The sequence below is a fragment of the Vulpes lagopus genome, chromosome 21 (genome assembly GCF_018345385.1).
Source record: "Vulpes lagopus strain Blue_001 chromosome 21, ASM1834538v1, whole genome shotgun sequence".
In the NCBI taxonomy this organism is placed as follows: domain Eukaryota; kingdom Metazoa; phylum Chordata; class Mammalia; order Carnivora; family Canidae; genus Vulpes; species Vulpes lagopus.
Genome location: NC_054844.1, coordinates 11,210,073 through 11,230,289, shown reverse-complemented (window position 1 = coordinate 11,230,289; position 20,217 = coordinate 11,210,073). Strand labels below are relative to the sequence as shown.

Here is a 20,217-nt window from a genome sequence, read left to right as displayed (position 1 = left end):
AATTGCTATGGAGTTCTGAAAAAAATCACCAGCTCTGTCCTCCTTTTCAGGACCACTGAGATATAAGCTGGGGGTGAGAGGGAAGGGGCGGTGCTTGTCCTGGGAAGCAGAAATCTGCAATAACCTTTATGGTTTGGGTTATTCCCATAACTTCTGAGAAGCAAGGCAGATAAGGAAAAGCAAGAAAAACCCACAATCCCTGCTCCCTCACCTACCCTCTCCAAAAGGTATACATGATTTTAATAAAATGCACGTGACTCTTTTATTATACACAATTAAAACCCTGAAAAGAACATTTGGGTTTTTTTGTTTAAAGATGTTATTTTTAAGTAATTCTCTACACCCAACATGGGGCTTGAACTTACAACCCTGAGATAAAGAGTCGCAGGCTCCACCGACTGAGCCAGCTGGGCACCCCACGAAGAGAACATTTTAAAAACCTGACAAGGCAAGTTTCAAAGTGCAACACTTATGGAAGCGTCAAGCTTTAAGTGGAATAAAAATCTCACTTACCCACCTAGCCATATAAAAGCCATTAAAGGCCACTTCTCATTTACAAAGAGGGAATTAGCATACATGTCTGACCTGGTCTTAAAACTGATCCTATAAGCTACCTCCCTAAATCTTCTCCCCATTATTTTTAGAAGAGTGAGAACTTCTCCGCTTTCATTCCTAAAATGATGTTGCTCTTTGATGGAGTATGACTCAAACAGAATTCCCTCAATTCCTTCTATCTATTCCCAGAACAGGGTATGTTGCAAACAGGATGAAACTATCCTTATAGCAAGAAATCTTACGAAGGGGTAGTGATAAAGCGTCAGAGGATATGGCTACCTCAGTAAAAGTCTGAATAGGAAAGCCTATTTAAAGAAACGCAGTTTCGCTACTTAAATACAGCATGGCACACATTATAAACTCTGCTATAAAACCAGAAAATTATAATTCCCGATAGGCTAAAACTGCAAAGTAATATATCACAAGCACGAAAACTCTTAACATACAAGAATTAATTATTAGTTGTTGAAATTAAAGCAATAATTATCATAATTTCTAAGTCCACTATTTGAAAAAGTTTTACATTTAAACTAAGTTTCTCACCCAAACTGAGACCTACATAAATTACAAAGAGAGTAAATTTTAAGCTTTTCCTCCATTAGAACCTCATGAACTATTTCTCTCCATAAAGCTGGAGTTATTGTTATACCAAGAGCTACCCCAAACCTACTTTTCTTCTCCGATTTCCAAAGGGCATGCTTGATGTAAGTGCCAAAGACTCACTATTACGTCCAGTTAGCAAATTTCGGTAATGAAAACTGGTGTAATCTCTAATTAACAGGAATATCAGTGTTCCCCAAAGAACAAGAAAAACTTACAGGAAAAAAAAGGGAAACAATATACTACAAAATGAGCAAACCAAGGTGAACCATTAAGTACTAAAATAGTAATCTGAGGAAGGAACGTGATTGGGGTTGAATTGTGAAACAGCAGAAGGGAGGGCACATGATGGTGTGAAAGAGGGAGGGAGTGGCCACTGGATCCTCAGAGCCCACGGTCCTGGGGGTACAGTGAACCTGCTTTGGGGGAGGTCATCTCAGCACCTCCTGGTTTAAAGGTTCACAAGCCAGACATTATGTGTGGGAGGGCTATGCTTTCTATTTGGGGAATATGAATGAAGAACACATGATGAAATGAGGGTGGAACAGATGAATTTCATTGTAATAAAGAAAAAGAAGATTCACATCTGAAGAGGACAAGGAAAGTGCTCCCCAAGATAACTTTACAGAAGTGAAGGGAAAACAGAGACCCAAGAAGATGAGGAGGGAGCCAGGGAGAGGTGGGGAAGTGAATGGTAGAGCTGAGTAGGCTAATAATAGAGACAGAAGGAAGTAGTGCACCACAGGAGATAGAGACGCAGAGGAAGAAGAGCGGGCGGGTGAGCCTGGGAATCAGTGGTAATTATCCTACTGCGCAAGAGGCAGCACAGACAGGGCCTTAAAAAAGAAAGAAAAGTGCATCCCCCCACCGCTCCACACCTCCCCTTAGCACCCCCCTCCAACAACACACACACACACACACACACACACACATTCTTTTGGTTCATACTTCAAAGCTACCCCACAAGGGAGGCCTGAGATCATCAACGATGTTCAAGAATTCTATTAGTTGTGAACAGTACTGCAATGTTCTGGGAACGCATATGGGTTTGCCGTGGTTTCAGAACTGAAGTAACGCCCAGGGAAGTGAGTTTACAGAAAACTCTTTAAAGATGTGTGTGCATGAGTACATGGGTGTGTATGTACTTAGACCCAACTTCCCATCTCCCACAATGAAGCAGAGAATTCTGAAGATCTGAAGACGTGGCCCTGAGTTCAGTCCAGGAAGCCAGGGGAAGGCCAAGGGCAGGAGCAGGTGGGGCAGCTGCCTCCCATCTTTGAGTGAGGGACCTGCCAAAGGAATTAGACTGCTGGCCCGCAAGGCCCAACAGCCTGCCTTGAAGATAGTGAGGGGGTGTGCGCTTGTGTGTGTTTGTTTTACAGAGGTAGCACACCTGGCTAGGCAATTGTGCAATTTGATACCACAGGGGGAGAATTTCTTCCTGACCTCAGCTGTGATCAGATTCTGCCCCGAAGCAAAAGGCTTAAGTGTCCTTGCAACTTTTATCCAGAAAAAAGACAAACATACTAACCAATCCTTCTCAATCCCAGCGGGGTGAGACCCACAGTGTGGTGCCTCTGGTCACTGGGCGTCACCTTCACCACACGGGGAAGACTGGCTGCAAGTCAGGCCTTTCCTCAACAGCCCTGGTCTCACGTGATTTTGTTTTCTGTAAAAGTAATTTGTTAGGGCAACCCAGGTGGCTCAGCGGTTTAGCGCCATCTTCAGCCCAGGGCGTGATCCTGGAGATCCGGGATCGAGTCCCACGTTGGGCTCCCTGCATGGCACCTGCTTCTTCCTCTGCCTCTCTCTCTCTCTCTCTCTCTCTGTCTCTCATGAATAAATAAAATCTTTTTAAAAAAAAAAAGTAATTTGTTAAAATAGAACAGCATACCCTTTTGTCAGGCTTGCCACATAAATGAAAAACAGTGAGAAATCCCTTATCAGATCACGTATCACCATGTAGGGTTTGGAAAATATGGTGACTTCTGGGGGGGGTGCCCCTCCCACACAATTGTACACGCACTCGTTATTTCACTCCTGTTTCTATTTCAACAGCTCATTAAGAGAAGCGTCCTGAGATTTTCTCCCAGGCAGGTCAATTTCTAAAGAACTTCGAGTGAAAACAAAGACTGATGGCCCTAATACAGCTGTGGAGGTGCAAAAGTTTTGTCTTCAGCAGGTTGCCAGAACAAGGATAGTAATTCCTCACAGAGCCAAATGGGGGACAGGACCAAGATCAGACTAGGACACGTTAGTTATGGGAACCCTCAGGGGCTCATCAACGCCAAGCCCCAGGTTCCCCTGCGCCCTGAGCAGTAAGCCTACCACTGGGTCTGGTGAGGCTGGAAGGAAAGGGGAGGAAGTACACAGGAAGGAAATGGCCTCTACAGCAACAGCCTTGGTCATGGAGATGACGAGCAAGGACAGCAGTGGTGGAAGGCCGATAGCACCCCTCTGTCCTGGACAGCATGAGGTTTACAAGCCGGGTGTTCCTGGGGGTACCCTCAGTGACTACCCCCAACTTGGCAGCTTCATAAATGTGTTTGCATGGGGACCTGTGCCTTGCTGTTCCCCAATGTGGCTGTAATAACTTGGAACTTGCATACAACCCCTCTTGGATTCCATCTGGGAGAGGCAAGGAAAATCTTGGGCTGCCAGCAGGGACAGAAAGGCCTAGAAAAAAAGCAGCAATGAGATACGTCCCCTGCAGCTGAGATGAGATCAAGACCAAGAGTGCTGGCCGGCAGCTGCCGTGTGGATCTGGAGAAGACCGCCTCCGGCAGGTAGCCAAGAAAACCTGGCATGTGACAGTTTAGGGAGCCATAAGAGAACCCTTGCTTGGGGTGTGGCTGGGTTCAGAAAGTTGAAACTTTTCACATATCCCAATGCCCCAAATCCCAGCTGTTGGTAATGGCAACAAGAATAAAGAGAAAATAAGCTATTTGGGCTTGTGAGGAAGGTCAAGGTGTGTCTGCAAATACCTGACTTCTCCCGGTTGATCCATTTCACACACACGCCAGATTGTTCATAATCCTAACACAACCTCCCAAGAGCCTCTGAGTTGTCCACTGTAAACAGAAATGGTGAGGCCGTCATACCATCCATAAGACACGGCTTTGAGTTGTTTTTCTAGTCCTGTGGAACATGCACTTGTTCTCTCTGGTTTAGGCCCCCCAGGCAACATGTTGGGAGTAAAATAAGAGCTCCAAGGAGATCGGCTGCTCAGATAAGTGGAGAAGAGAACATGGGATCAGGAGGAGAAGGATGAAAAGAGCTGACCCAAGTACAGGGTCAGATTCCTCCCTTTCCTTGGCAAGGCAATCACAGACTTCGCAGAAGACTCAGGAAGCCGGGCTGCTCTTTCAGGCCAGAGGAGGAATGAGGTGTGGGGAAACAGGCAGCCCCATGCAGTGGTGGATCAGTCATTGGTTCCCAGAGAACCACAGCCAATGACGACAAGACCACATACACATGGCTGCAGCACACAGTCAGTGGCTCTCTCTCTCTCTCCCAGGCCCAGGAGCATCCTGAACCAAGCAAAAAGAGGGCACATCGGTGAATGAGTTTACTTGTTTGAGGGTGTCCATGCTTTTCCCTCCACATCTGACTTACAGGTTCTCCAGCCTTTTCTCCAGCTATCTGTGCTCCTCTCTGGAAGATGGACAATCAAGAGGGAAAGAGAGAGTAGGTCCTGCACGTGTGTCTCTCCAGTGTGTTAAGTCTCTTGGGAGTGGCAGTGCGGTTAGCAACAAAAGTGCAACAGAAGTGAGGTCTCTGTCTTTCTTCCTTCCTCTTCCCTCCAGGAGTATTTGCTCAGGATTTCAACTTAGCAAGATGTTCATCTTACATTTACATATGTATCACAGAGACTAGCACCCACTAAGCCCGTAACAGAAGCTTAATAAGTAACTTGCCAACTTAAAAAATTCTATTCAGCTAACAAACACTGGACTTTCTCTGCACCAAGCAGTGTGTGTGACACTTGGAGATATAAGAAAACGAATCCATTGGACTCCTGTTCCCCATGGGCTTTCACAGAGGATGATAAGCAAACTTTAACAGGGTCATGGCAAAAAACAGTCATGTTCAATGACCTGTAGGATGCAGTGTCTGTCAGCAAGTGGGAAGGCTTCAGAAATGGGCTTCAGACGAAGCCCATTTGCTTCCAGGAGGAAAAAGAAGGCAGTGAAGACTCGAGCCATTAAGTTCATTATGTGTTCTGGGAGAAGTGTTTTTGGGAGAACAGGTCTCAGTTGGGAGAGAGTACAGAGAGGGAGGATGAAGAATGATTCTAGAAAGGCAGACTCCCCAGGGCCTTCCATGATGAAGGACTTGGGTTCCATCCTGAGCTACACGTTCAAAAAGGGAACTGATATGATTTTTACTTGCAAACAATCATTCTGGGTTGGACTGGGAAGAGCAGGGAATGGAGGCAGGAAGGTGAGATGGCAGAAAGTGAGAAATCTGAGGCCAGAGGGAAGACAGTGCCAGTGAATGCAGAGAAGAAAAGAACACAATGAGAAAGATGAGGTATGCAGCAGGATACCAGCTTGCCTTGCAGGCCTCAGAAGACAAAATATCTACCCTCCAGAAGCTTGAGATCCAGCAGCCTTAAGAAACAACAGTGGATGAATCTGTTAGTGTGCCCTGGACCAGAGAAGAAGGGTCATCACTCACACCCCTTAGTCCTGGATGGCATTTGTGGCAGCACTGGCTTTAAGGTGGCCTTTGAAGAATGACAGAGAGGTTATTTGGCAGAACTATTCATTTACTATTCCTCTTTTGGCTGTTCTCCCCTATGATCCGTATCCCAAACAGTTATTTAGCTCTGTCTTTATGGTACACGATCTCGGATGGATCTTTTTTAACAGAAACCTCCACCAAGAAAAGCTACCATCTTCTCTCACATGAATCCTGCTCATCAACAGCTCCTGGCAGCCTCTGACCTATGTGGGACACAGATAAATAAATAAAAACAATACTAATAAGGCTTTGCCAGGCTAGCAAACTGATCCAGTCAGAGGATTATAAGAGACACCTGTTTTTTAACACAGCAGCTGTGAACACAGTAGAAGCATGGCATCCTAGTAACAAGAAAGAGTTCTCATTAAAATCCAATAGTGGCAGAAACTGGCACGGACCAATGTTCAGCTCTGACACCTGAATGTAAAAAGAAGTTCAAATAAGATTAGACAGCTAATAGGAATCGTGCCTTGCTAAACTTGGAAACCGGAATGCCAGTTTCCTTATGGGGAGGTGATGTACCCATCCATCCAAGTACTCTAAATCTTTAAAGCAGCTATTATACACATAAGATATTTTCAAAAACATACTGTAGCTTTTTGAAGTTTGGCTGTCCAAATACATCTTCATTTAAGCCAGCTTAAAAAACAAACCAGAACACAGCCCACTGTGGAAGGTGGATGCTGATGTAGGAGGAAATAACATGTAAAATTATCTGTTCGGTTCATTCACCACAGAAGATACACTCATACACACACACACACAAACACACACACACTACCAACATATAAACACCACAGGCAAACTATCTCATAGCTCTAATACGTACACATTACCTTTTCAGACCAGACCAGGGAGTTGCTCCTAGAAACAGCTTGTTAACAGCCCCTCACATTGCTGTTTAACAATCCGTTTATAGCCCATCAGAAAGCCAACCCTCCAAGGAGATATATTTTACATCTATATGTAAGGTCTTCTTGCCACAAGGCTGGGTTTTGTGTAATCTTTCACTCTATAAGCTAGAAAGCAGATTATACCATCATTTCCGTGACTTATGATCCTTGAGCATGCACAAACGTGCATCTACACAGGGTTGCAAGAACAAACCCTTGGAATAAAAGCAGACTGACGCCCAAGGAAGCACAAGCCATGCCATATAGTCCTGACTAGAACTAAAAATAGCATCCTAAGGCATGGTGTCAGCTACCCTCTCTCACTCTTCTCCCCAGCACGTATTCATTCTAACCTCCAGTGAGCATTCCTAAGCAGGCCAGGCCCCCCACCCCATAACTTTACCTAGGAACCTCTCCCTGGTCCAAAGAAGCTTCTTTCTAGGCTTTAGAGTACAGATCCATCTTTCAATGAACTTCAACTACAATGCCATACGTGCACATAAATGAAAACAAAGAGAGAACATAAAATCGTAAATTTTCCTCTAAAGTCTAACATTCGTGCCCTGGGGACACTCGAACCAGCTGAAAGACTGCCTTTCTGGCAACTGGTATACCAGAAACTCAGAAGTGCCAAGCATGGCCAACTGCCCAAAAGGCAGCCAGCTGGATTAACACTTGCTTCACTCTACTTGGGGAAGTATGTGGCCAGAATTTCCCCCAAAGCAGCATAATCTTTGTCAACATGGGCCCCACGTGGAGTCCCAAAAGGACTAAGAGAAGAGAACCTTACTACAAGACCCCAAGGAGAATCCCAGACACTAATTGGGGGGCCAGATCTGTGAAGCAAATTCTTTCCAATAATCCACTTGACACTTAACCTGGCAGTCCACAAATATGAACACCAAGGTAGAAAAACTGGATCTGCCCTAGGCTATGCAAGCCTAAAAATGTACCCAAATAAGAAAGTGGATGTGTTGTGAACTTCCTTTCACCTGTAACCTAGATATAACTGAATCAAGAGGCAACAGGACTATCTTCTCATTCACCCACACCTCCTCCATGGTAAGCCTTAAAATACCACAACTGAAATGGAAATGTACACAGAACCATCTTTCCCTTAAATCAGACTGCTCAACACAAGAGCTAACCACAAAAGCACACATAGGCATTCCCCCTCGTTTAGAGAAGCTCCATTTGGTCATTTTACCAAAATTTTCAAGACAGACAAATTCTCAGAAGAGCTAGCTAAAGTTAACAGTGACTTAGGCTCTTGGGCCCACCTCTGCCCTCTCTGCAGGAATGACAAGACCTTTCAAGGGGTCTGCATGGCTCTCTGCCTTGTTCCCTTTGTGCATTTTTAAGGTTCTTTTCTTTTCCCTCTGACGTCTTGTTCCACCTATCTCACCGTGTATCCAAAAGGCGATCAGTAAATATCCTGCCACTGATACCAGGCCGTCCCTGTTCGTTTTCTAAGGTAGGTAGCATAGAGAAACCAAACTGCCAGGATGAGTGGAAATGAATAAGATGGATATTCTAAAAAAGGCCCTACTTGAGATGTAAACAAATGCCGAGGTCCCTTTGCCTATCTCCCTGCCCATCTGGGTGAAGGTTAAAGATACCCCTATAGCATGCTGAAAAGGTTACAGGATCACCACTCCAACCTCCCTGTGCCCTCCAACATCCCCCTGGATTCCACTGTGTTCAAAAGCTGCCTCTGGAGGGTGCCTGGGTGGCTCAGTCAGTTAAGCATCTGGATTCTTGATTTTGGCTCAGGTCATGATCTCACGGTCCTGGAATCAAGCCCCACATCAGGTTCCTTGCTCAGCGGGGAGACCTGCCTGTCCCTCTCCCTGCATCCCTCCCCTTGCTCTCCCACCACCCTAAAATAGATAAGTAAATCTTTTTTAAAAGAGTTTATTTATTCATGAGAGACACAGAGAGAGACAGGAAGAGACACAGGCAGAGAGAGAGAAGCAGGTTCCATGCAGGGAGCCTGACACAGGACTCGATCCCAGAACCCCAAGATCACAACCTCAGCCAAAGGCAGACACTCAACCACTGAGCCACCCAGGTGCCCCTAAGTAAATCTTTTTTTTAAAAAAAAAAAAGCTCCCCCTAACCTACAGGTGACTTCTGCTGGCAAATAAGTAGACCCTCACCACCCAACTCACAGCCAGATGCACAGAGCCTCGAAGACACAAAAAAAGACATAATAACGCAAAATTCAGAAAGCGAGCCTCTGTTTCTCTGGCTTTCTGAGGGTAAAAGACTCTTACCTTTCCAACTCGTACGGTTCCTCCTTCCACCTCATCCTAAAGTATTCAAGTCAGCAGACTAACAGAAGGACTACATGGCACAAAGTCAAATAAGGAGCTGGCAGCTTTCCAGGGGATCTGGGATGTAGCTGGCCACATGGGGTCACTCAGGCCTCCCAGTCAGGGAGAAGTGGCCACTCCCGGACCAAAGGTCTACATGACTCCTATTTCAGACAGCTCTCCCACCCCGGTTAGCCTCACTTCGAATACAGACCACATCAAAAGGCACAAAGTGAGAGCAACTCCTGACCTGTTGTCCCCACCCATCGCTGGCCTCAACCATCAAGACCCGTGAGTGAGGAGAGCCATGGGTCTCAACAGTGCAAAGCACCAGTCAAGTGACCTCATGACAATGGATTTCTAAAACCTCCCAGATCTCGGGTCAAAAGGAGGATATGGTGAACACAAAAATGCAGTCCAATCCTTCAGATCTTGCATCTCCCCAAACGAGGTGTGCCAACTCTGTGGCAAGAAGTTGAGTACAAGGACACAAACAGACCCAAAGAAAAGAGAACTCACTTCCCCGTCCCCTTGGTGGCCCCACCTGTGTCACAAATCTACACGTGAAAGGATGGACCTGGACCATTTGGTGAGTCAGAAGACTCTTGTATGTGGTCTCCTCTGGCAGGACTCAGATTCCACAGTCAAGGACTGTGGGAAAGACAGTCTAGAAGCAACAATGAATAATGAAGGAACTAAGGTCTCCTTCCCTTGGCTGAGCTCCTCAGAGCGGTCCACAAAAGGGCTTAGCAAACTCCTGTTCCCCTTTCTATCAAGTCTTTATTACAGTTCCTCTTGCCCACCCCAGTGTGGAAGTATTGATCTGAGTATTAATTAGTAGGCTTCGGATGATACAATCTCTAAATTGTCTCCTGACCTGGATTCTTCATCAGGGAGCCCAGTGCTGCTCTGGCCACACCCGCAGCCAGGCGGGCAGATCTGAACCCTCCCCTTTCTCTCCCGTCTCCCAGCACTGCCACCAGCATGCTGCACCCAGACCCACACTTTCACTAGGGAACAAGGGGAAGTGTCAGGAAAATGGGTAACTTCAGAAACAAACAGGCTGTTCTTTAGGACTTGATTTTTTTTTTTTTAAATGACCAGGCTGATTTCTATCTGCAGCTCATTTCTTCCAGGAAATAGTCTAGAGTCAGCATCTCATCTCTGGTTACTGTGTCCTCACATAAAGGGGATGTGAGGGGAGCAGGGGTGACTGCTGTTACACCCATAGGACTTCAGAAAGATCCAGCTACATGGCCCATCATAAGCCACTGGGCAGGGGACAAGGCAGCTGAGAAGAAAAATCACAAACTTTCACTTGTGTTATCCAAGGAGGAGGGCAGAAGAATGGTTTCTCCCCAGACCTATGCTCTTTCTCGAAAAGTCCAAAAGCACCCACACCTGCTACTGGTGTGTGGGGGGGGGGTCAGCAGAAGAGGCAGCCAACGCTCTCTCTCCACTCAGCCTCAGAAAGGGTCATCTTCCAGCCTCAATGTCATCTTCTCATCTAACATGGACACAGAGAGGAAAACTCAGGAATGCATTTCAAGTCCACAGCTAAGAGAACAGAGCTACTGTAAATGGATACTTCAGTCCCTTAACATCTAAAAACAAAGGTTCCCTCAGGCCCCAAAGTCACACATTTGGCTTTCTCCAACTCTTCTGTATAAACTTCCAACCGAGAGCCATCAACTCCAGCTCTTGAAACTGGAAATCCACCCTCCACCCCCACCCCACAGCAAACAGTGTCTGCTCTGTGGTCAGACAGACGTGGAACTGCCTGTTCAACAAAAGCAGACTTAAGAAATGAAGCCCTCGCTCAAGTCGCGCCCCGGCCACAAATAATAAGAAACTGTGTGAACAAGCGGATCCCTGAATAGGTTCGAATACTTGAGTGCTGAGTAATAATGCTAGCTAGAGTCACTGTACAGTACTTCCAGGCCTAGGGGTTTTTTCCTTTTATCTTTGAAACTTATTCAGAAGTGTCCCAGCTATTCCCTCAAAACTTCACTGTGAGATGCAAAAGGCCTTGGTTATTGCCACGTAACTGCAGCTGGCTCATCTCTCTTATTGTTGAGATTTGCATAAAATTAGTTAAACAGAGAGCTTTGCTCAATAGGACGGAGTGACCCGGCCCCTCTGAGAAACTCAGTGGGATAGCAGCAAGCCTGCTTGCTGGGAATCGGCCAACTTGGGAGGCCTAGACTTGGGTTCAGGAGGTGCCACCGACCAGCCACGTTGAGCTGGAGCAAACCATCAACATCTCGGGGCGCCATACCAACCATATACTGTAGGCATGGACCTAGAACATCTCTAGATCGCTCTAGATCTAGATATTATGTAGGATACATCACGGGGGATGGGAACCAACATTTTTTTTTTTAAGATTTTATTTATTTATTCATGAGAGACACAGAGAGAGAGCGAGGCAGAGACACAGGCAGAGGGAGAAGCAGGCTCCATGCAGGAAGTGGTCTCGATCTGGGTCTCCAGGATCAGGCCCTGGGCTGAAGGCAGTGCTAAACCGTGGAGCCACAGGGCTGCCCAACATTTTTTTTTTAACAGAGTAAGTCGCTGGATTATGAAATTTACCTATCCCAAAAGAGGTATTTTTATTACCACTTCAGATGGGTTAACAGGTTGAAGGTTAAGATTAATAATAACTTTAAGTTCAAGAACCAGATTCACACTCAGGCCTGTCTACGTTCTGTCTGGGTTCTTCCCCTAGAAGGGCTCCACAGTATGGCAATGACTGGTCCCCTCTTCCCTGCAACTTACAATCCTCTTGAGGGAAATCGCCTTCACAGATAAGAACCAAAGAACACCAGACAGAATAAAATGCGAATCAAAATCTCAAGGAGAGGTGACTGGAACTACATCGTGGCAACACTTCCATTACTGAACACATTCACCCACGGTGCTCATGCCGACAGGGCTACGCGTCCTTTTCAGGTCATTCAGGAAATGAGATCTTTTCCGTATGTCTGACTCCCACACACAAAGGGAAAATACCCCCAAGGAGTACACAGGTCTGGTGAGTGTACAGATTTATTGGATAGCTCCTTCCTGTCTTCACTGGGGAGTAACATATTTTTCATAAGTCATTCATCCAGATAACTGAAGCGTAGCCTTTTAAAACTTCACATTATTTTTATGCCAAACATTTTTGTTGGATAGCTTTCCAAAATGCATTACATTTTCTCACTTCCTAAATCTCGTAACTTAAAGCTTGTCTTTAACTTTGGAAGTCATAATTATGATCATTAATACAATCAGTCATCGTGTGGTGCCATACAAATGGGTTTAACTCTATGAGAGTCCTCGCAACGAAGCCACACTTTCTGAATTCTTGTCTGCTCTGCTGCAGTGTTTAGAGGGACATGGCCCTAGGACAGAACACCTGATTCTGACTCTGGCTCAGCCACAACGAACGATGTAATCTCAGGCATGCTATTTAAATGCCAAAGGACTTAGTTTCCTCATCTGCTTCATAAGAAATTTGGGTTGTGCGCTCTTGGATTCCCTCATATTACCTCTACATATCTCTCCTCCTCCTTGCCCACGTCAGCTCTGAAGAAAGGCTTCATTAAAGCTGTTCAAATGCCAAATGTTATAACTCAGATGGCCAAAATTCTCTCTTCACTCAAGTAAGATAGAACGAGGCCAGTGTGGTCCAGCTACCAGGAAAGAGGGGGAAAATATTATACCTTTGGTTCTGTGGGACAACCAGAGAATACCTGAAAAGATCTCAGATTCCTAGAAATCACAGAGTATTGAGGATGTACATGAGGGATGGTTTAAGAAAAACTTTGTGTTTGTGGATTGTGTAAGTCTTAAGAGGGGGAAAACAAGCCGTGGAAGGACACAGCACAGCCTGTCACCCATAAAATGAAGGAGTAATCAGGCGCCAATGAAAGAAGAAAAAGGCAGAGAGGGAAAAGAAAGCTTTCTGAGAACACAGAGGGCCCCAAATAAAACCCATCAAAAGACAAAATATCACTAGAGAGCACCAGAGACTAGAAGAAAGATGGAAGATCTGGACATTTGTTTGAAGGTAGGTTACACAGTATGGCCACCTGGCTCTCCCCACTGTGAGAGGAATAACCAGGAACAACCCACCTTCAGGGGGACTCAGAATAGGAAGGAAACATCTCTGCTGCCCTATTCCTGCCTCTCACCCTAGCTCATGGAAGGCTCCACCATTGCCCATCACAATCAGTTGCCTGATGTTCCTCACAAAGACGGCCATCCCTGAGAACAGCGTCATGGAGAATGCTTTGGAACAGTAGGCCCTAGCTTGGCATGTGAGATCTTAGGTCAGTATATCGCTTAAGCACTCCAGGCTTCAGGATCCTCATGTATAAAATGGGGAGAAAAACAACATCCCTGAGAATGTTGTGAAGAGTAAGTGAGATCATGTAGATCAAAGACTTAGCACACGAACCAGCATGCAGTTATACTCCTCACATGATGGTGGTGATGGAAGAGGAGAAAGAAGAGGAGGAAGCAGAGGAAGGGGAGAAAATGTAAGAGCAATGACCACTAAAACAGCTGACAATCCCCTTTAATTACCCAGAATCGGGAAAGCTCCAAAATGCAAGCATTGCAGTTTTCCCAGAAGCATGGTCCACAGGACCCAGAAGCAGCTCGCTCATCGGGGAGTCCACACGTGACAAACTCGGGTGAATGCCTTCCTTCATCAACCCCTTCCACTGTTCCCCCACACACACCCGGGTCTGAAAATTCCAGATCATTTAGACAAAGACCAGGCCAAACTGTTCATTTTCCCTAAGAAGAAAGACTTATCGAGCAAATTAATAGAGCAAATAATAAATTTGTGGTAATATTTCCACGCTGAAGTAAGAGTTTCGAGCAGACAGTAGCACTCATTTCTAACCAACAGATGATGTGGGACACAAGTCATCTCTGCCTATTCATTGGGGCTCATCCTGAGACGCCCCAGCAAGCAACACCTCATCAGTCTGGTTCCTGTATGCTCAGAAACGAATCAAAATGTGTTTGTTGTTTAACAGGCTGTAATTCTAATTTCTCACTCATGCAGTCTAGTCCTTCTCTCCCCAAATACTAGGTTTGGCAGGGAACAGTCTTTAAGGAGGGCCCCTCCTGGCGTGGGAACCCTGAGTACACTCACACTCATTCTATTCAACAAATACACACAGGGGTTGGTTTCTTACACACGTGTAACAACAAATACAGCGGTGCCGGACTCTGCCTGAAAACAAACTCCAGTGCTTTTTCTAAAGTCGCATTCACAGAGAAAAATATACTGTTTGTACACCCCACACCCTAGGGGGCTTCATTCAACACTGAGCCACTCAGCTTGGGAGAACCACACTAAAGGGCAACTTTTAAATATGGGCCATAAAACGAAACTGCTCTTCCAGTTACTCCCAATAACCCCATGCCTCCTTGCCCCTTTACCTTCCTCGGTGTGCGTAAACACAGCTCAACTGAGATTTACAGAATTCCTTTTAGTTCCACCTTTCTCTGGTACCCACACTTGGGCTACTTTTTCCCCCTCGAGTGACCCATGGGAAGGAAGGAACCTAGTTTTCTAGGAGCAAGCTGCCGTGTTTTTACCTGATGCTGTTTGAAACAGGAAGTACACGACACAAAAATTAAGGTATATGTTTGGCCACAACTGGATAAAAAGAGCTCATGGCCCACTCAAGCTTTCCTGGGAAAAGGGCCCCGATTACAGGCCCAGCACCCTCGGCCCACAGCCCGAGTACCAGACTTCTCACACACTGTCTTTAAAAAATAAACGTTCTAGACATCTGTTGCACAAGAATGTGAATATACTTAATCACTGCTGAACTGCGTGCTTGACCATGGTTAAGACATTTTTTACCAAAAAAAAAAAACAAAAAAAAAAAAACTGTTGCTGCAAACAGTGGTACAAATACAAATCCATCAAGCCCTCCTTCCCTGAGCCCCTACTCCTACTACTTCCTCTTCTCAGATCTAACAATATACCCTCTGGGCCCAGTGCTCCCCCACACACACACATCTTCCTTGGCACATACCTCTGTGCCCTCATACCAGCTGGCTTGGGATTAAAATGGACCAAGCTAGGGAAGTGCCAGAGAGAGTGCAGCCTATTGTATCGAATTTCCTTGGCCTTTTATAGGGATGCACAGCAAACCCAGCAAATGCAGTGCAGGGGCCTGAGAATGAGGCCTGTGTTACTCTAACCCTGGCTCAGCCACCAATTAGCTGGAGCAAGTCATTTAGTTCTCCGGACCTCCTCTCTATAAAAATAGGAGGCTGGCTCAGGTGATCTCTAAGGTCTTCCAGCTCTGAAAGCCTAAAAGTTCGCTGGTTCAAACGTCCAAGAAACTGGGGAAAACGGAGAAGTCTGCGAATCTGAGCCTTCTAAAGTGATTCTTCAAGCCCTTTTATCATCTTTTACTCAATTCCTTTATCTGTTTGGATACACAGTGGTTTTTAATTTTATCAAAATAATTAAAATAGTATTGTACTGTAATTCCACTGATAATCATTTTTGGACAGATATGCAAAGAATGTTCTAGGCCTCCCTGAGACAGCAGTGAAGGATGAAATACTTCACACAAGCTAATGGATGAAACTGTACACAGGGACAACCAGAGGAAAGGAGGCTGACCTCCTCCATGCCTCACTTCAAATCAACAAACACATTACCAAAGAACATTTCTGTGCCAGGTGCCAACCCAGGTACTAGGACACAAAGATAACCATCACCAAACCCAAGTTGCTAAGGGTCCATTAGGGGAAACCCAGAGTGTCCCAGTTAGTAGCAAAATAAAAAAGATTTCAGGCAGCCCAGGTGGCTCAGTGGTTTAGCGCCGCCTTTGGCCCAGGGCATGATCCTGGGGACCCGGGATCGAGTCCTGCATCGGGCTCCCTGCATGGAGCCTGCTTCTCCCTCTGCCTGTGTCTCTGCCTCTCTCTCTCTTTCTGTGTGTGTCTCTCATGAATAAATAAATTTAAAAAAAAAAGATTTCTTTCTGCTAAGAGAGCCATGCATACTGGAGAGTAGACACAGAGGGACGGCAGGGGAAAGGGGAAGGGGAAGTTAGGGCACTAGTTTTGGCAACCTGGATGGCCCTCACAACTAAAGCACCTTGCCAAGACTCGAAGGACTATGTCTGGTGGGCCAGGAGCACTTTCCGCAGCAAGTCGACTGAACTTAAAACTGAACAGGTGACTTGAAGGAGAAGGCTGATGATGGAAAGGACAGCCTCTTCCTTTCTCCCATAACCGCCGGCACAGTTGGCCACTCAAGCCTCTGGAAAAAACTGTTTGATTTTTTTATATAGTTAGTTGACCCTGTCCTTACATTGAAAACAACCCCACTCACTGGTCAGCAAAGGAAGCATTTAAACTCTTGGATGAGAGTGTCACGACACGCATAAGGCAGCCCAGTGCAGAGAAACGGTGGGGCTCGGTGACAGTTTGGGTGACCTTGGGCTTGTCGACCTGTCTTCTACAGTACAACATGTGTCTGACATCCACTTCTCTAGGTGATGGAAAGATGTCTATAAAACGCAAAAGAAATATAAAACATGCTTATCAGGCATTCGATGTCAACCACTACCGTGTGAGCGATATACACAAAGGTATCACTGACTGATTCAAAAACTTTCACCTTGGAAATTCCACCTAAATTGTACACTACTCTCTTCTAGTAGAACAGACAATGCTCAGGAGTAAATGGAGTACTTCCCTCTGTGGCTGCCTCTGGTCGGGCTCCTCTGTGTTCCATCACACCAGCTGCTAAGGAATTTACTGCCTGCTGACCAGCTGCTTGTAAGGAATGGGAGCAAGTGAGGAAGGTTTCAGGAGCGGAGCAGAGGAGTGAAGGGAAATCTCTCCACAGAGAGGGAGGCTTCCGTGTCACATGTCTTCAATACATCGGATTCATCAGCTCATCCTTGAAAGCTTCTAACATTCCTCCTCTGCTCCGCAGAAAAGTTATTGTTTACTGGACTCTAAAAGCAATCCTCGTACTTGCTTGTGGGTTACCAGCAAACATCTTTTATTATGCAGTCACTGTACCACATCCCAAGGACTGAATGAAACACATCACCAGAACATTTTCAGATGACCCAGAATAATCCCAAGTCCTTGATCTGCAGCACTTATTATTGGAACACTGTGAATTAAGCACACTTCTCGGAAAAAATACACTTCACAATACATGCACCGAAACATATGCACAGTCTCAGCAAACAGTCATATAATGGTTCCAAGAAGAACCATCCAAATAAAAGTGATACTCTCATTCCTAGGGAAGAGGATTCAATCAATCTATTTTAATTACATGGAAATACACAATCATGAAAAGAGGCACCTAAAAAACACTGAAAGGATAAGCAATTAGGAAAAAAAATGATATGCAAACTATGGCTGCAATTTTTATGTCACATTTAAGACGGCGTTCTGCCCAGGTTTGGGATTGGTTCTGTATGTCTGAGTAAGGAAAGGGGCTGTTGTACTCTTCCCACTAGAGTGGGATAAAACGAGCCACTCAGTAGCACTTCTGCCTACAGCACACAAACATAAATAAGCCCATCAGAACAGTGGGGATATGCAGTCTCTTTAAGAGAGGCATCAACAAAAGTCACAGAAGGATTGCTTTTTGTTGTTTTCACCCTAAAATTACCGCCCCATAGCTGGTCCAGGTTTTCCTGATGTCAGATTTATTGCCATTGAGCTAAATACAATTTACTGATTTAATACCCTATTATTTAGTTACCTCTGTTTGTGTTATGAAGTGTCAAATTAGGTTATCCATACCGTGCTCACTGTAGAATCTAATTTATACAGCAAAAGAAACTAGTTTTGAAGTATCAAAGTACCTTAAATTATTTACAGTGACTCCGCCTCCGCCAAAGACACTCTGCTACCCCCAGGTATATGCAAACACAGAAGCCCTAAAGTGCCACTGGGCATTTTTGTGAGGCAAAAAAAAATAAAAATAAAAATAAAAAAACACAAAGAAACCCAACCCACTTTTTTCGTTCACATTAGCCCTACATTAAAATCCATGAAAATCTCACCTGATGAGAAACACTAAGATCTGAGTATAATCATGAAAACCTAGTAAGCAAATATAATAAGACACTGTTTCCTTTAAAAAGATCCTATTGGAAAAGCAGTGTTGAAACAGGAAAGGTTTGTCTAATTCCCCACAGATGCGGAAAACAGGTTATTTGTTCATTGTTTCTGCAGCGTCCACTCAATGAGCACATATTAAGTGGGCCAAGCAGAAAACAAACTTCGGTGGCTTCAACGTTTCACAGAAGCAGAAGGTTTTTCCACCTGGGGACTGATGGAATAGTAAAATAAATAACAGCGCACAATAAATGCAAGCGACGGGAAAAATAATTGGGGGAAATGGACAAATCACCCTGCCTCCTCCCGGTGGCAAACTTTGCAACTTTTTAGAAGCAACAAACCACAGCACCACCAGCTCTACAGATACAGATATATATACATGTACACACACGACTACTTGGAAGCCAAGTACTGTGTTTGCAAACATCCACCATCCTGCATTTACAATTACTGCAAAACACGGGCAGAAAGCGGGGCGATTTCTACTTAGATATCCTCTCTGCACTGTCAAACGGGGAAGGTCACTTTGGTCACTTAGATCCTTCTCTCTCTCTCTCCCTGTATCACAGGAGTTTTCGGCTTTGGGATTACTCCACTTTTACACGCATCGGAGTAAAATAACCATTCGGCAACTTTATTTACCTCGGTTTAAAAAAAAAAAAGAAAGCGAGAAACTCATTGTGCAAAAGCCCAGGAAAAGCTGACACCAGGGCTGTCTCTCCAACAGCGCTTGCAATTACCATCAGAGGAGGGAGAAAAAAAAAAAAAAAATCCAAGTCTGATCTGACCCAAGCAGTCATTTCAAGGGATAATAAAAAAAATTTTAAATTAAAAAAAAAAAATGATTGCATCCCCAACGGGGGCTGAAAAACTTTTTTTTTTCGCCCTAAGGAGACCACCCCTCGGGAACAAAAGTTACGTTTCAGTCACATGTTGGCAGCAGGAGTAGGAGCAGGTTTTGTTGTTGTTGTTATTTATTTATTTATTTATTTATTTTATTTTTTTACAAAAGCGCACTAATTACGGGGGTGTTTTACAGTTCTGGAGACCACTCGGGTTCCTCCCGGCCAATTGCGACGGGCATTTAATTGTCAAAAAGAAAAGGGGGGGGTGGGGCGGGGCGGGGGGCTCGGAGCCGAGGGGGCTCGGCGGGGGGAGCCGCAAGGTTACGCGAAAGGGTACAGCGGCCGCCGCCGCCGCCGCCGCGGGACTGCATCTCCTCCCCGGCGCCCCCGAACCATCCACTGCGCCCGGAGCCACTGCCACAGCCCCTCCGGGGCGAGGAGCCCCGCACCACTGCCCCGGCCGGCGCGGCTCGCAGCTCGAGGTCTCCGAGCCCGGGGGGGGGGGGGGGGAGGTCTTTACCTTAATGCTACACTGAGCAGGAGTCTCAGACATGTCTCACAGCGAGAGAGATCAGGAAGTTCTCAGTTTTTTTCCACTTTCCTTTCCTCTCCCCAACCCAGAAGCGCTCCACGGCCAGCCGGACGCGGTCATTTAAGAAGTTTCTTGCAGCATCTCCCCCGGCAGCCGGCCCGGGGGTCCGCGGGCGCGCGGCGCGGGGCGGGGCGGGGCGGCCGGCGGAGTTGGGCGCGCGGGGCGGCGGGGGCGTGGGAGCCGGGCCCGGAGCGCGGCGGCGGGGTCTGCAGGTCGCGGCGCGGCGCGGCGACCCGGGGCGCAGCCCGGCCGGCCTCCCGCTCTCTCCTCCCACCCGCGGCCGGCGCCCCCGCCCCCCGCCTCCCGCCTCCCGCCTCCCGCCGCTCTCCTCGCTCGCCCGCTCGCCCGCCCGCTCGCTCTCTCGAATGTTTTCCTTCCTGGAAGAGAGAAACTGAAAGGCAGAACTGAGAAAGCTCTTCGCTCATTGATCTTGAGAGTTTCAGTGCAGAAACTGACGTGAATTCCCAGCACTGGGCTCTGCCTCTTAAAGGAGCCACCAGGAAATAAAAGCTCGGGTTACAGCCCGGCATCGGGGAAATAAAAGCCGC

At 46.2% G+C, this 20,217-nt stretch overlaps 1 protein-coding gene across 3 annotated transcripts in view; it reads right to left on the bottom strand.

Moving 5' to 3' along the window:
• The window catches only part of ETV6 (ETS variant transcription factor 6), a 237,608-nt gene extending 217,737 nt beyond the window's left edge, over nucleotides 1-19,871 (bottom strand). Inside the window, exon 1 of one of the 3 annotated variants that reach the window (XM_041736128.1) lies at nucleotides 19,598-19,871. In XM_041736128.1, coding sequence (XP_041592062.1) covers nucleotides 19,598-19,630 — 33 coding nt within the window. In that variant the 5' untranslated portion in view covers nucleotides 19,631-19,871. The remainder of the gene's footprint in view (nucleotides 1-19,597) is intronic. The other 2 variants (XM_041736127.1, XM_041736129.1) reach the window with 2 other exon arrangements.
• Between the last annotated feature and the right edge of the window lie 346 nt (nucleotides 19,872-20,217).